We start from the raw sequence: 17,565 nt of genomic DNA, 5'->3' as shown, positions 1-17,565 counted from the left end.
AAAAAAAAAAAAAAAAAAAAGAGAGAGAGAGAAAAGAAACACTAATAATGGACAATATGAAAATTAGTAAAATTTAGAAAGCAGTATCACTTATAATAACATGAAAAAGAAGAAAATACTTAGGAGTAATTTCACAAAAGAAATGTAAGTCTTAAGCACTAAAAACTACAAAACTCTGTTAGAAAGAAGTTTGTGTACCTAAATGGAAAGACCTCGTGAATTAAAAGACTCAGTGTTGTAAAGTGACAGTGTTCTAAAAGTTGGTCAACAGATTCAGTGCAACCCTTATCCCAAATCCAGCTGCATTTTCTTTTGCAGAAATTGAGATGATCCTAAGCTTCATATGGAAACAGTGTTGGGGAAGAAAGGAACAAATTTTAAACTAATATTTTCGTGTTTTACAGTTTATCTCAAGGCTGTGAAATCAAGATAGATGCATACTCAGATAATTATACATTCTCTCTCTTTACTCTCTCTCTTATATCAGTGGAATAAAAGCAAGGATATATATCTCAGAATATAAATAAAATCAAGGATCCAAGAAATAAACCCTTACATTTATGATCAATTGACTTTTGACAAGGGCTCCAAGATAATTCAATGAAGAATGAATGAATAAAATGGTTCTGGGATAACGACCTCCACATGCAAAAGAATAAAATAAAAGTACTTCTTCCTTTCTTACACCATACCCAAGCATTAACTAAAAATGGGACAGAGATCTTTATTGAAAACCTACACATACAAAACTATTAAAACAGTAGTACGTCTTTTGAGACTTTTAGTCAAAACTAGTTTTGATACATCAAATATATATATTACAAAAAATAAATTAGACTTAATCAAAATTTAAAATACTTTTGCTTTAAGAACATAAGAAAGTGAAGAAATAATCCACAGAAAATACTTGCAAATCTTCTGATAAGAGATATATATTCAGAATACTTACAGAAATATTACACATTCAACAATAAAGGAACAAGATGGCTTAAAAGTGGGAAAATATTTGAATAGGTATTTCTACAAAGAAGATATGCAGATGGGCCTGTGGGTACTTGGAAAGATTGTCAGCATTATTATTCAATAGGGAAATGCTAATCAAAACCACAATCAAAAACTTCATACCCTTTAAAGATAGCTAAAATTCAAAAGACAGACATGAGGTGTTGGAAGATGTGGAGAAACTGGATTTTTTCCACAGTTCTGGAAAGATTATAAAATGATTCAGTGACTTTGAAAAGCAATCTGGCGATTCAAAATATTAATAGTGTTACCCTATGACCTACAAAATAAACACATCAGAGCTCTTGTAATCAAGAGATTTTAAAATATATGTCCATATAAAGACTTCAACACAATATTCATAGTAGCAACATTCATAGTAGCTAAAAAGTAAAATCAAATCAAATGTCTGTGAACTGAGGAGCAGATAGGTAAATACAATATATGTAAACAATTGAATATCATTTAATAAAAAGGAATAGAATATTGACACATGCCAAAAGATGAACCTTGAATGCTTTATGCTAAGGTAAAAAAGGCAGACATAAAAAACCTGTATTACTGGGGATTTAGCTCAGTGGTGCCACCTCCTGCCTCATAAGCACAAGGTACCAAGTTAGATCACTGGTACCAAAAAAATTAAAATAATTTTTAAAATTTGAAAAAGATGTACTCTTTGCTTTCTATTGAATGTCCAGAATAGGCAAATCTACAGAGACAAAGTAGATTACAACTTTCCAAGAACTAGAAAGAAGGCAGAATGTCTGCTAATGAGTAGTAGATTTTCCTTTGAGGTGATGAAAACATTTCAGAACTAGTGGAAATTAACAATTGCACAAAACATGTGAATTGTTGTGTGCTACTGAATTATACAATTTATAAAGGTGGTTTTTATGGCATGTGAAATTATATATATCTTAATAAAATTATTAAAACAAAAAGTACAATGTTAAGAGGTATAGGGGATGTCCTGGGTATTTCTCTTTAGCTACCTTTCATGAAATTTCATTCAGTAATCACTATTAAATATACACTTGAAATATGAATATTTGAAAGTCAGATTTAAATTCTGATACACCATAGCTAATAACATATAATAAGTAATACATATATGCGTGTCTTCAGACTATGAGTCCTGTACTTTTCTTCTATGAAAGTCAGGATTTTCATCTTTTTTCACAATGATAATATGAGCTCATTAATTGCAAGCGTTTAAAAAGTCTAAGTTAAACTTAAAATTCAATTTTTTTAATTGTAAAAGTGAGTATTTATGTATTGTGTGTGTGTTTAGTGGTGCTAGAGGTTGAACCCAGGGCCTTGCACAAGCACCCTACCACTGAGCTACACCCTTAGCCATATTTTTTCTCCACTTTAGAGAACAGCATGTTCTTTTTTTGTTTTTGTATCCATGTTCATCATTAACAAACAGTTCAGGAAAAGTATCATGCTACATGTATTTGAAAAATCACCATATAAAATTAAAACCATAGTTTCTGTGCTTCATTCTTATAGAGCAGGAAATAAACACATCAGAGCTTATTGTGTCTGTGTATCCTAGAACCCGAAGCAAAAAAAGTAAGTAAAGTGCAGTTTGTCATTCTGTCTGATAAAAACAGAAAAGGTGTTAAGTGTTCCTTCATGCTAAGTAAGAATTATCACACCTTTCCAGAACCTCACTGGAAAAGTGACAGTCTTAGTTTTAAGGGTCAGAAGCCTGATGTTTGACTCTATATTTGCCACTGCTGAGCTTTGTTACCTTGGAATGGTAATTAGTCTTGTCTTCCCGAGCCTGTTTGTTCTAAATGTGTTCCAAATATTAAATTGGGTCTTTAGAATATCACCCTGCTAGTCCAAAGCTAAGATGGTAGAGTATTTGATGGTTAAGTGAAGTTTTCAGGAAGGAGAATAAAAAATATGGAATATTCTTTCCTCCTTCAAATGGCAAGATATTTGGATGTTCCCAAATTCAAATACATGCCCATTTTATAGTGACAGAAGTGTGTACTTGTGATAGCAGACAGTCATTTTCACCACAGACCACTCAGGTGGAGTCCTATTTGGTCTTGTTGTTTATATATCCCTGTATGTGCAATAAAAACTTTCAATAATTTATGTAAGCTTAAGTACCAGATAGTTAGCTGATATAATTTCAGTGCTCTTTAATAAAACAAATCTCTAGTGCAACATAGATCTAGTTAATGATCACCATAAAATAGATGAAAGCTTGTTTTGATAGTCATGTCAAAGTTTATTTTATGGCTGCTTTACAATATTTTGTTGAAACTATAATATTTGAAACATCTCACATGTTGTAGTATTTAAAACACAGAGTCTCATTGTACTCATTATATTCCGTCTTTGCCTGGAGAGGGTCCTTAGGACTACTTTACTAGTGAATCTACTTTGTAAGATCTCCTGACAGGGAAAAATGAACCGTTCCCATGCAGTGCTGCCCTTGAACAGGGTTACACTGACACTTTAGTGGATGCGCATAAAAAATTCTTCAGCAGTATAAAAGGCTCCCCAGTCTCCTTCCTCCCTTCTTTTCCTTTTCTTTCAGGGACCTACTGATAATACAGAAGTATGTACTGTAACCATGTCTTCACTCTGCAGTAGCTAAAAGGTATCTTTAGCCAAATAAAGAAAATTTGTTTTTCTAAATAATTATGATTATAGAGTATCCCAAAATGAGGTATGTGAAAGAGCCACAAGGATAGGCTATTGTAAAAGTGCTGCTCTTATAAAGCAATAGGAATGACATAAGGACCATGCCACAGCAAGGAGGGCAGGGCTTGTCTAAAGGCATTCAGATTAAAATAGTCACCTATAATCCAGTTCTGACCTAGAAAGCTTTTTGAAATTACCATGCTATGACTCTTGGCATAAACAAAATTTAAAACATAATTGAAACCAATATTTTCTGAAGAAATTCCATGGAAGTTCCCTTGAATATTTAAGCAAGTTATTTGGGGTAGGTTTTTTGTTTGTTTGTTTGTTTTTTAAACAGGGTCTCACTCTGTAGTTCAGACTGGGCTTGAACTCACTGTGTAGCCTAGGCTGGTCTCAAATTCATGAAGATTCCCCTCCCTCAGCCTCCTGAGTGCTGGGATTATAGGCATGTGCCACCAAGCCTTGCTTCAAGCAAGTTTTGTGTCTTCTATTCAGTGTGTGTGTTTAATATAATTGAGAAGTTTTTTGTTTCAGATCCCTTATTTCACCCTGCATTACAAATTCATTTTGAGGGCAAAATATTTGCAATGCATAGTGTTTCCCAAAGTAACTATTTTGAATAGATACTATACATCTGAAATAGATCTGGTTTTTGTTTATAAACAGTCCTCTTTCACAACTGATAGTCTAATTTCATCATAAAAGTTTGATAACAAAAGCAATAACAATAATAAAGCCATGAATGGCTACTGAGCTTACTTGCTGAGATATGATCATCAAAAAAAAAAAAAGAGCAAGAAGATAAGCCTGAGATTTTTGAGTTTTTTAGTGGTCTAGAAAATGATGAGGAAAAATATCTCGTGACAGCTGTTACATTTGAGTAAAATCATGATGTACCGTAAATTCATCCCAGACCCTAACTTCCAAAACGGCTCCCTTAAACACCCATTTTCTTTCAGTCAAATTGGCAGGAGTCTTTGTTTACTAAAACGAAACTATAATTAGAAATACATCTCAGGCATAATCTGTTCATATGAAGAAAGTGCCAAACTAATTTGAGTATATGCTGAGATTGAGCTTTTGATACATTATAGCAAATGCACTGCTCTTGATATGTACATTTTGTGAAAACATTTTTATTGAATCCAGATTCAAATGTGAAATGGTATAATGTCTTAGTCACAGCTTTTGGAAAGGGTGACACCTAGTAATCTTAGAATTTCAGTCTGTTCAGTACCAGTCTTATGCAGCAAACTATAGACAGAGATGGAGGAGAATCCTACACTGGTGAGTCATCCAACTCTGGGGTGTTATCTCTTGGGGATTTGGGAGTGAGGGTATCTAAACAGCACGTTTTCCCTGGTTCATAACACCAGAGAAAGAAAAGGGGGATGTGATTTGATGGGAGGAAGGTGTGTTGTATCATGGAAGATGCTTGTGAGAGCCATCTGCTGGCTGAGAGAAAGCCTACTGAATAGCAGATGCCTGGGATGTCTGTGTGACCAGAATCTCTTCCGAGGATTTCAGTCCACAACTTCTCCACCCTCCTTTAGCTCTGACCTTGGCAATTCATTGCCAAGATGGTATGTGATTACTAACAAAGAAGTTGTTCTACTTACATGTATTCTGTGGCAGAAACTAATTAGGAATTCCTGTAGGTGACACTTAAATGTCTTTATCAGAATTTTAACATAAACTTTGAAAGCAGTAAGAAATACACTTTTCAAAGCAGTGCCCTCATTTTCTGTAAGGTAACTCTGTTGTGCAGCCAACTAAGAATTCTTTTTAGTACAGTTGTAAATGAGATAAGGTGGCCAGGAAAAAGCCAAGACTGTGGCATTGATGGTCCCTGTCACGTACTACTGCCAGCTGTAGGTTTTGAAAAGAAAACCGTGGCGGCCCAGACGTGTAGACGGGAAGATTGACAATTCAGGGCCGGCTTGGAGAACTTAAAGAGTGGTTTGGTGATAAAGCAGTTGTGACAGAAGACCTTAGGGTCCAATCCCAGAACCAAGGGGGGTGGATGGGAAGAAATATATAGTTTAGAACTTTAAGAAAGTTTTTTCTTAAGGAAGACAGTAAATATATTGCATGCCTCTCAGCTTACCTTAAAATTATAATTTTAAAAGTGTCTTATACACGGCTACATATGCTGTTGTTTCGTATAACTGGCTTAGAAGGAAAATTTAAGTGGTACCAATTACTTTGTTGTTTTTCATATTTTAGCATAGGCTGGTTTGTATTGCCTACCTCTTTGAATCAGTATAATGAAATAGCTAAGATTCAGCTCTGGAATCACCCATTTGAGTCTGAACCCTATAATCGCCACCATCTTTGTCTTGGCTTTGCCTTCACTTCTCTGCCTCAGTTTCCTCTTTTGTAAGATATGGCTACTAATTGTATCCATCTCAGAGGGCGGCTCAGAAGCATAAAGCACATAAAACAAACTGCCCACCGTTGTCACCGTCCTCAGCCAGGCTTCTCGGCACCCTGTTGAGATTGTGTCTTTGAAACTTGCGAAAGCCTCTTCCTTGGCCATGTTTTGTACTCTTTTTTTTTTTTTGGTACCAGGGATTGAACTCGGGTCCTTGCGGTTGCAAGGCAGGCCACCGAACCACTGAGCTAAATCCCCAGCCTTGTACTCTTATTTTTAAATGTTCTGTATGTGTCCTCTTCTAGCCTTGAAAAAAATGTCCTAGCATTTTTTTCTTAACTCCTATAGGAACTCCAATTTCAGTGAAGGGCATCTCATCACACTGAGGTCACCCATGACAAATGGTCTTTTATAACCTGCTGATTACAGATAACCCTAATTTCTTTCATGGCAGCCGTGCAGTACGTTCTATTTAAATAGAGCCATTTCTGGATGTGACTTTTCAAGCCTCTCTAGGTGTAATTCTAATTTAACTTGCCATTCCACGCAGGACTGTTCCGCAGCCGGAGTCATGATTCACTCATTTGTTCTCTCTAGAGCTAACTATTACCACGTGGTGTCCAGGAGGCCCTCAGACATTCACACTCCTGAACGGTCCAACCTCCTGGGGAAAGAGTAGGCCTTAGTTATCGTTCTTGTGCACTGAATAGATGCATTTAGTGAAGCACCTGATAACACAGTAACAACTGCTTTGCTCCGGCCATCTCGTTCATGCCAAGAATCTCCCAAGGATTATTGTGAGAATTCTGTGCAGTAGCTTCTGGTACATTTTCATTCCTGTAAAATAAGTCCTGTTTTTTAAATGCAGAAGTATTTGAAGGCATCGCCAGTGCCTTGTGAACGAAGGACATATTGCTTAGGAAGCACAGGAAGGCAAGAATAGGAAGCCGGAAGTGTAATGTCCCGTGTTCTGTTGCTGTACACCCAGACTCATGGGCATCCCAGAATAAGGTGGGACAGCATGAAGTAACTGGGAGTCAGATCACCTTCACCTTGTTGTGCTTCCCTAGATACTTGTTAGAATCAGAGGACTTTTGTCTCTTCAATTACTAGCATCTGGCATTGCTATCGCAGTGGCCTCACGATGAGAATTTTAATTATAAGCCGTGTTTTCGAATGTCCTCCTCTTGAACTTAGTGGAAAGAATGGAGACCCGTCTGTATACATGTTTCTTGACAGTTACCCAGACACCCAGATATCTGGTAGCATTTAAAATACGAATCTTGGGCTGGGGATTTAGCTCAGTGGCACTGCGCCTGCTTTGCAAGTTCAGGGTGTCCTGAGTTCAATCCCCGGTACTGCAAAATAAATAGATAAATAAATTACAAACCTTGAGGGAATGGGTGTTAGGGATGAGGAACTGATGCCCATTATGTGAAGACTCATCATCAAAGGAACATAGTAAGGATTCATTAACCAATTAAATATTTATTAATTATATGAAATTAAAAATTAATATCTGGCTAAATTCACTTATTCATTCTGTCTAGCAGGCATTTCTTGACTGTCTACATTGCAGTAGGGTCAAGAGATAAGAAATCACTTGGCATCAGCCCCCAGGCTGTCGTGGCAGTGGACTTGACTGTGGATGAGCCTCAGCCAAACGCCCAGTCTTGCAGCCTGGAGACCATGGCATGTGCTGTGGGCCTGGTTCAGCAACAGTCCATCTTGGCACTGGACTGTGCACTCATCTTCTGGGTGTTCACAGTGCTCTGAAACTTCCAGCCCTTTTTTCTCATCCCCACTTACCCCCTTGGTTTTCTACAGAGAGATCAAGTAAGTAGTTCTGAATGATGTAGCTGAGACTGTGTCCTCCACCTCCCCTGCAGATTTCTCTGCTATTTAAATGTGGGCATGGGGGAAATAGTTTGCCTGTTGAATATAATTTCAAAGTTAGCTTTCTTGAATGCAGCTACTCATTGCATATGCTTTTCTAAAAAGTGTCTTTAAAGTCATTTTTATTGCAGATACCTTTAGGTGGCTGTTCTTCATGATTTCCTAAAACATTTTACTTTAAAATGAGGAAGGTCAGGGTGTGAGGTCTCCCAGCAGCGAAGCCAGACACCTAACAAGTATGTCTTCCTCTCGCTGGACCTTCAGAATTCTCTCTGAAGCAGTTTTGTGCCACTCTGTGACCTTTGCCTTTGTTTCTTTGTCTGCTGTGTAGTCAGTGACAGATGAACTTTGTCACGGTCTTGCTTCTTGATCCCTTCATGTCTGTGTAGTAGTCGGTTTTAATTTCAAAAAAAACTTATTTTTGGTATACATGAATACATAGTAAGATAAACAGCTGATGTCAACTGTAGGCAAAATTTTATGTTCGCTTATTTTATGTTCGTTTAGAGTTATATTTAGACTTCTACATATTAATATCTAAAAATAATATACAAAATAATATAGAATTTTTTTCTTTTATTGAGTTTATTGGTACATTTTAGGTATGCAGTGCAATTACGTTCATTATTGGGATCTTGTAGCTTTACATGCCAGGTCTTGGTTTTTATTTTTTTCCCCTTGAACATGCCCTCCCTTCACTCCCTCCTCCCCTCCCCATTTACACTTTATTTCCATTTTTTCATTTTCTCATACTTTTTTTCTTTTCCCTTATTACCTTTCCCTTACCCTTCCCATTTTCCCTACACCTTTAGCCCTTTTCTTCCTGTTTCACATGGTCACTTATCTCATTAGGATCTTATGTACTATTATAGTTTTTCACACCAGAAAAACTATTCAGTATTTACACGTGTGATTTCACTTAGGAGTATATCCTCAATATGTATCCATTTTCCTATGAATGAATCTAATTTCTCATTCTTTATGGCTGAGTAGTATTCCATTTTATAGAAAAACCACATCTTCTTTATCCAGTTTCCAACTGACGGGCAAATGGGCTGTTTCCAAGTTTTACCTATTACAAACTGTGCCGCTATAAACATTGGTGTGCATATATCACTGTGATATGATTCTTTTAATTCTTTTGGAAAGATACCCAGCAGAGTGATGGCTGGGTGAAATGGAACCTCTAGTTCCAGCTCTTTGAGGTATCTCCATACTGATTTCCATAGTGGTTGCACCAGTCTGCACTCCCACCAACAATGGAGAAGGGTTCCTTTTTCCCCGCAACCCTGCCAACATTTTTTATTGCTTGATTTCTTGATAGCAGCCATTCTTTGTGGGGTGAGGTGGAATCTCAGTGTGGTTTTCATCTGCATCTCTGGAATGACTAGTGATGTGGAACATGTTTTCATATATTTACTTGCTGCTTTTACTTCTTTGTCTGAGAAATGTCTGTTCATTTCAGATGCCCATTTTTGAATCGGGTCTTTATATTTGGGGGGGCTGGTTGTTTTGAGTTCTTTATATATTCTCGATAGCAGTCCTTTCTCTGGGGAGCAGCTGGTAAAAACTTTTTCCCACATTGTAGGTTGTCTCTTAGTTCTGTTGATGGTTTCTTTTGCAGTACAGAAACTTTTTAATAAGATGAGATCAAACTTGTTGATTCTCTGTGCTCCTGAGGATTAAAGTTTTTTCCTATGCCAGTATCTTCAAGAGTTCTGCCTAACTTATCTTCCAATGCCAATTGAAATTACAATGCTATATTTCACAGAACTAGAAAAAGAATCCAAAAACTCATTTGGAACAAGAAGAGACCTAGAATAGCAAAAGCCATCCTAGGCAACAGAGACATGGCAGCAGGTATAACAATTCCCAATTTGAAACTATACTACAAAGCCACTGTGATAAAAACAGCATGGTACTGGCAAAGAAACAAATGTGAGGATCAGTGGAAGAGATTGGAAGACACAAAAACAAATCCAGATGTACTAAGCTATGTCATCTTTGACAAAGGAGCTGACCATCCCCATTGGAGGAAAGAGCCTCTTTAATAAATGGTATTGGAAAAACTGGATTTTAACCTGCCAAAGATTAAAACTGGACCCTTATCTTTCACCAGGCACTAAATTAAAATCCAAGTGGATTAAGGATCTAAACATTAAAACAGAAACACTAAACTTATAGATTATTTTTTAAGATAAGGTCTCACTATGTAATCAGGCCAGCCTTGAACTTACTGTGTAGCCCACACTGGCCTCAAATTCAAGGATTCTCCTGCCTTGGCCTCCCAGGTGTTAGGATTACAGTCATGCACCCAGCTGATTTTTAAGTTTTAAATTGAAGGAAAGAAATACCTTCCATTTTTCTTTATTCTTTGAAAAAGGTGTTAAACATCGTACGACACAATAAATGACTTCTTTTTTTAAGGTTCTTGGTGCCAAATTCCTATTTATTTTCATGACTAAATATTCAACAAATGAAGTAGTATTGCCATGTTGTGGCACACACAGTCTTTCTTATTCCTGAGACTAACACCCAGCCCCAGAGTATAGGTGGTGAATAGTGATTAAGCCTGCTCTTTCGTGGGGCAGGCCAGGTACACAGTTGACTCTTCACGATAGACTCCTGTCCCTGTGACGGAATCAGCTATGTTGACAACCACAAATCGACCTACAAAGGCTGAGAACATTCACTTACCCATACATAGTGCGTATTTGTTCACTCTGATATAGATCTTGCATAAAGCTGTTTGAGATACAGGTGGACAAACATCGTAATACTTGACTTACCTAATCCTAAAGCTTGGATGCCTAAGCTGTCCTTTGTAGAAGGGGAAAGCATATTGAAAACTTAAAAGGTCTATATGTAGATGGAGATAATGCTAGGAAAGTTTACTGCAACTATAAAATAGAACACTATTAGAAATACTGTATGTGTCTGTCACTTAGAATGGATTTTAAAACTCTGGGTTGAATATTTTTTGTACTCCTTCCTTACTTCATAAGTCAGGAGTTCACAAACTACAGCCATAGACCAAATACAGCACACTGTTTTTGTAAATAAGGTTTTATTGGAACTATGCATCTTTGTTTATATATTGTCTATAGCTGTTTTCACGATACAGTTTCATAGTTGACTAGTTACAATGCAAGACTGTAGGGGCCTCAAAGTTGAAATACAATATTTACTATATGTCTTTACAGAAAAACAGTTCACCAACCTTTGATCTAAGTTGAAATGTCATCTATTGTAAAATGCACCATTACTATATGTAACAATAAAAAAATTACTCCAGTTGAACAATAACAAACAAGAAGCTTCTTGGTATTATTACAAATGTTAGAATATGAAGAAACTACATCTTGATTAGTTGTAGATAGCATTTCAAATAAACTATCAGTTTATGATTATGGATAAATTTCAAATGCTTAATGTTGAATAAAAAAAGACAAGGGTAGAATACTTTGCAGAATTTTATGAACAACATGATGTTATTTATATGATTTCAGTTGACAGTACTATGAATTTCTACAAATGCAGATATGTAGCATAACTTAAAAGAATGGGAAAGCTCTAAAGAAAATTAACAGTAGAGCTTTTTCCTGGGGAAAAGAAAGGATCTAGGAGGTTGTATGTGAGAAATGGGAAATTTATCCACAATATATAGTTGATTAAAAAGGTGATTCATTAATAAATTAATTTTAAAATATTGTAATATGGAAAAATAAACTGTCAGAATGAAGGGTGGTGAATTTCTATGATAGAAATATAGGTCATTGCTTTTTATCATATTTCACTGTAATTATAAAGAATTTCATGGCTAAATAAAAAAATGATGAATCATACTCTTTATTTCTGTCTCAAAGGAGATTAAGGTTTGAAAAGGGTGCATGTTAATCAATTACCTAATATTACAGTCTAATCCTGTTTTTCTACTGGCGCATTAGGATTAAACAACATGCAAGTCAGGGCCAAACTTCATAGCTAAAACTTTTTTTTTTCATAATAGTAGTACAGCTAATCTTTAAATATAATGTACTTTATTTCTCACCATGGAAAACCACCAAGGAGAAAATTTAATGTCAGGTGCGTTTTACTGCACAGAAATAGCCTGTTGTGAGTCATTTTACTGATGTGCTGATGTCATTTGGCTCTGCCTGACCTCACTTGTTTTGCAGTGTGCATTGTGATTTTACATGATTTTATGTGTTGCTGCATGCAAGTCAGTCCCTCCTGGTACCTTTTAAATGCATTCATCTTCTCCTTTGTCTATAGCAGGGCTTCCTAAAATAGTGTCTATAAAGGATATTCCAGAGGCCCAAACTGTAAGGTGTTGATTTACTACCACCAGATGGTCTCTTTTGAAAAGAGGGATTTACTCACCTGCCACTTCTTTCACTTGGTTTTAGGTCGTTGGCTCTGCTGTTGTTGTGTTAAGTGTGTCTTTCTCTCCCTGGAACTGTTTGGTCAGGACTAAGCCATACTGCCTGGCTTTTGAGATTAAGAGGTAGTGGTGGCAAGGATTGTGGTCCCAGTAACCTTCGGTCCGTGAAGCTCGAGCCACTAGACCCAGAATGGAGCCCTGTACTTCTCACCATGTAACTCCACTTTTCCTTTTTCCAGTTCAATTTCACCATTCAGTATTGAGAGCACAAGACGCCAGAGACGGTCTGAATCCCCAGACTCCCGGAAACGGCGGATCCACAGATGTGACTTCGAGGGATGCAACAAAGTGTACACAAAAAGTTCTCACCTGAAGGCTCACCGTCGGACACATACAGGTACAGCCCCACAGGGCATTTCAGCTCTGCGCTGGAGCCCTTAGTGTGCTGCCCTCGCCTGCCTTTCATCTGTCCTGAATTATTTAGTTCCTTTCTTCTGGGTATCATGAATACCTTCTCTCTCTCTCTCTCTCTCTCTCTCTCTCTCTGCCTCTACCTCTCTCTCTCTCTCTGTCTCTGTCTCTCTTACCATTACAAAAAATTAATATAAAGTTTATCAGGTTTGAAAATATCCATATGGCACAGTAATCAAACAGATTAATAGAATTATTCTCTCCTCTTAAAGCTACATCTTAGCCATCTCCCACTTATATCATGTTCTCCTTTAAATCCATTTATTCCAAATGCTAAGCAAATAAACAAAATAAAAATTAAAAATTAACATATACATAGCTTTGTGGGAAGTTTTATAAACATCTCCACATAATTCTATTTTATTCTCACTGGGTTGTTTTTGGGTTTTGGTGTGTGTAGGGAGAGGACTTTTTGGTCTTCACCGTTACAGAGAAAAAAAGTTGCCACCACAGGTAATTCAGTGCCTTTGCCATCATCCCTGTACCCTTCTGCAGTCTACTGTACACCCTCGCCTAGGAAAGGAGCTGACGAGTTGTCACTCAGCCCCTGCGCACCCATGCTCTGCCTTTTGTGCTCCTGAGCCAGCATCTCCTGGGTGTCTGGGTGCTCCTGGGTGCCCACAGCAGGGGTCGTGGGCAAGACTCAAGATGGGAGGAGAGCCCACGATCACGCTGCCTTTCCCAGGAAAAGTGACCAGCGACTGGAGGGTGACAGTCTCCCGGTAAAACATGCCACACAACAAGCAGCCTAGTCCAGTGCCTGTACTTGACAGCAATCACACTGCGGCATCTGCCTCTAACTGGAAGCATCAAGTGGAACAGCTTCCCATGTGGCCATCTATATAGGATTCCCATGGAAGACAGAATAATCCCATGTTGCAAACCATGTTCCAAGCTCCAGTAGCACAGTAATTGAAATTGGCCTCCCTTGCCATTTACTTGTCTGTGTTACTACATCGGGCTATTTGTCTTGTGGCCCCGCATGCCCAGGATTCTGAACCTCAGGGTTGGGCATCACTGTTTCACCATGAAGTTACAGCATAGAAGACTCGCCTGAAGTCAGGAAAGCATCACAGAATCTGGAGTTTACTTTTGTTCACCTACTGTGTTATACTTCTGGTGTTTCTAAGGTGGTTAATTGAACACATTTTTAAGTTGCCCTTTCTGCATTTCCTCTCTGTGTCAAATTCTTTTCCCTTTCTTTATAATCCAGAGTCTTCCCTTTCCTTGATTCTGTTCTTCGTCATGAGAGGTTTACATCTGTTTCTCAGGTACTATTTTTAAGTCAACTTTTTCATCATTAAGATGAAGAATAGGTGTAAAGACATGAAAGTCAAAGAAGCATGCTCCATCCCATTGGGACTTAGTGAACACAAATCAGAGCAAGAAGTATGATCAGGCCGCATTACTGACTTTTTTATGGGATCGTTTCTATATAGAAAAATGATCTGTCTTCAGTGAATCGTCACATATTTTGTGTTATTCCTATTCTCCTTGAGCTTTCTGGAATACATATTAGCCTCATTTTCACACAGACACCTCTGTTTTATTTACCCACATGATGAAGAGTGAAAGAAAGGCAGATTTTTCATCAGGTACTATTAAGGAATTTAATGCCATGGCATCGTTATAGGATTGCACCTTATAAGATTTAGCATATACTGTGATAGTAAAAGAGACATCTTTTATGCACCATAATTTAACACAGTATAAATCTGGAATGCTAGTGCTGAACTCATTAGCGTGGCTTATTAGTAAAATGAGATTGTACACTGAGGGTCACAGTGGACTTTGTGAGTCACAGATTCTATTATGTTTCTTCATTAGAGGAGTCCCTTTCCTGCAGTGTAGTGGAGAGCATGTCACTGCTGTGCCATTTTCAGCACACTCACACTGGCTTTCTCCTTTTTGATCCTCATGAAAACCTGGTGGTTGCTTTTGTCTCTTTAGCTCAAAAGTGGCTCTGAGTTGAGCATTGTTCCCACAACACTAGTTTTCCCATCTCTCATCATATACTTCAAGCAACAGTTTATTCTTCTGCAACACAAGCTGGGTGGATTTGAGGGAAGGGCCCATGACACTTATTTGCTCTCATTTTGTGTCTCGGAACCTACTGGGTAAGTAGGGCGCCTCTGATGATCACACTGTAATTCCTGCTTGCTGTCCCTGCTGTTCCTCTCAGAGGCCGCTTCTCCATGCTTTTCCACATCAGATGCCCATCCGTCGCACAGCCATGTCTTTCGAGCTTATCATTGTGTCTTTTAAAATGGTCATGCCACACATTCGGTGAAGACATCTCTGAATACATGCAAATATAGTTTAAGTCTGTTAGCATTTGACTTTGTTGGGTCATCTAAATCAAGAACTGCTGCCAACTGGATCTACTTTGTCCCCTCAAATAGTGTCTTCCTCTGTGGGCAGTGTGTTCCCTGTCACTGCAGGTGTTTAGGCACTGGCTGGATGTAGAGGACAGAATCATCATTCCGCAGGTTGCACATACTTTTTTCAGTCAGGGAAATAGTTATTCTATACCCGTTGTATCGGGTTGGCCCATTATTCTAATAAATTGAAATGATTTGAAACCTCTTCCCTCCCACCTTGCTTTTCCTATGCTAGTTCTCTCCTTCAGCTCCTCTGTCTTTGCTAGTTCATGGTTGGGTTGTTGAATAAAACAGGTTCAAGGAAGATCCCCTGAGACATGATCTGTGGACCTCCATGCAGGTGGGTCTTAATTCTTTAATAGCTAAGAACCCACTGAACTGTCCTACTTCCAACCCACATCTCTGTCTCACACCTACATCAAAATAGCCTTGTTAAATTCCTGCTCCACACCAAGATGTGTCAAGCCCATTTATCCGTTTAGCAGACAAATCAATCATAGTGGACCCCTCATATCTGCAGGTTCCACCTCTGCAGAGTCAACCATCCTTGGATAGAAACTTTTGGGGAAGAAAAGCTGCACATGCTCTGAACATAAATGGATTTTCGTGTGTGTGTTATACCATAGTACAGCACATCTGTTTATCTAGCCTGCACTTTGCGTTAGCGTTATAACCAACACAGAGATGATCTAAGGTATCTGAGAAGTGTGTAGGTTATATGTAAATGCCATTTCATATAAGGGCCTTGCATAGATGCACATTTTTGTATTTGCAGTGAGGGGCACGAACCATTCCTCAGGATACCAACAAATGGCTGTTGCCTGTGCAGGCATAGTCTCCTGAACTCCCAGTTAATCACTTTTATTTTCATCTCTTAATGTAATGCAAGTAGATAGTAATAAAGAAAATACAAAAATAGTTCTATGAAAAAATTTGCGTAACAAAAATAATTACAGAATAACATTTCTTTTAAATAGGAAAAAAAAGAAAAAGAACTGAAATTAGGTTAATTGCTGTGACTGGTTCAAAATGAGCCTGTGCTGGCTTCTGATTTAACAAAATTTCATAACTTAGTGTTCAGAATGTAATGAACTTCAGAAATTCGGGGTGGTTCACGTGCTTTTAATAAATATATTCTTAACCTTCCCTTTGCTTCAGGAATAGAGTAAGTTACTTGTGCGTGACCAACAATAATTAATGTGGCATTTGGGATAATAGCAGATGACTTAACAAAACCAGGCACACTGTGGGAGGGTGGCAGGCAGCAGGAAGAACGTTCTATGAGAAAGTCACATTAACTCCACCTTTATCACTAGATCTCTCTGTGCTTTATTCGTATTTGATCAGTTTTCTATTTAAGTCTTAATACTTTAAACACATTTATGGAAATGTGAAAGAAACATTTTCTAAATATTACCAAGGAATTTTGGGGTTCCTTTTTAAATTTAAAATTAATTAAATATATTTTCAGTGTTACGCAGTTTAGACCATAATAGGGCCAAGTAGTTTGAAATGCCTTTACTGTGCTAACGCTTATTGATAAATTAAAAAGGAGGGAAAATATATTCCAGCAGTCAAATTATGTTATTGTCAGCAGGTTCAGTATGAATTGGCCTGAATTAGGTGTCTCTTCTATATGAGGCAGGGTACAATATATTTAAATGAATATACAGTATATTTAAATTAATAGTCATTTAAATCTATACTATATATAAATACTGTGTACTGTAAATTTCCACACTTTAAGAATTGTATTGAATATTAAATAATTTAAATTTGCATTTCATAAGAAAATTTGGGTATTGCTGTGTAGAATTATCCCTGTTTTCTATTCAGTAAGTGCTGTGGCAATTTCTAAAAAGCAGTATAAACAAATAAAAAGGAGGCGTTAGTGATTCGTGTAGCCACTAGATGGGGCACTAGGCCCAAATGTTGTGTTAAGCTAGCCTAGCTGAGGGCCTGAAAAGGGGAAGCTAGAAATCTGGTGGTTATGACATATTAAAATGGAACATGATTGTCAGTGTTCTGCCGAATATTGCATTTTAAGGATGAATTTTTTTAAAGACAAAGTTAATTTTAAAACCAGATTTTAAAAAAATGATTAGAACAAACAGAAGTATTCCATTTCTGATGAACATGAAATATTTTATACTGTGTAATAAATCTGTGAGACTCACTGGCCAGTCGTGTTTAATAATCATTTTAATTCATTTGAAAGCTATTTGTCTTAAAAGTTAGCCAAAGGAAAGCAGTCATACGTCTTACATATCTGGCTTTACCAACAATAATTCATGTCAGAATTTTGCACATTAAGGAAGTTTACCCATATGGATCCTTAAAAATACTAAGCAATTCTTTCATAGTATATTTTATTGTGCATGTTTTCA

The 17,565-nt window shown here is 37.4% G+C and overlaps 1 protein-coding gene across 9 annotated transcripts in view; it reads left to right on the top strand.

Moving 5' to 3' along the window:
• Klf12 (Kruppel like factor 12) overlaps window positions 1–17,565 on the top strand; it is a 581,477-nt gene that overhangs the window by 542,468 nt on the left and 21,444 nt on the right. For all 9 annotated transcript variants that reach the window (XM_010622344.3, XM_010622347.2, XM_010622343.2 and 6 more), the window contains one exon: window positions 12,566–12,723. In XM_010622344.3, the coding sequence (XP_010620646.1) occupies window positions 12,566–12,723 (158 nt within the window). The remainder of the gene's footprint in view (window positions 1–12,565; window positions 12,724–17,565) is intronic.

This window comes from Fukomys damarensis, unplaced genomic scaffold (assembly GCF_012274545.1).
Source record: "Fukomys damarensis isolate Sample0158 unplaced genomic scaffold, DMR_v1.0_HiC HiC_scaffold_6, whole genome shotgun sequence".
NCBI lineage: Eukaryota > Metazoa > Chordata > Mammalia > Rodentia > Bathyergidae > Fukomys > Fukomys damarensis.
The sequence above is the reverse complement of the archived record's forward strand: the minus strand, read 5'-3'. Positions and strand labels throughout refer to the sequence as shown.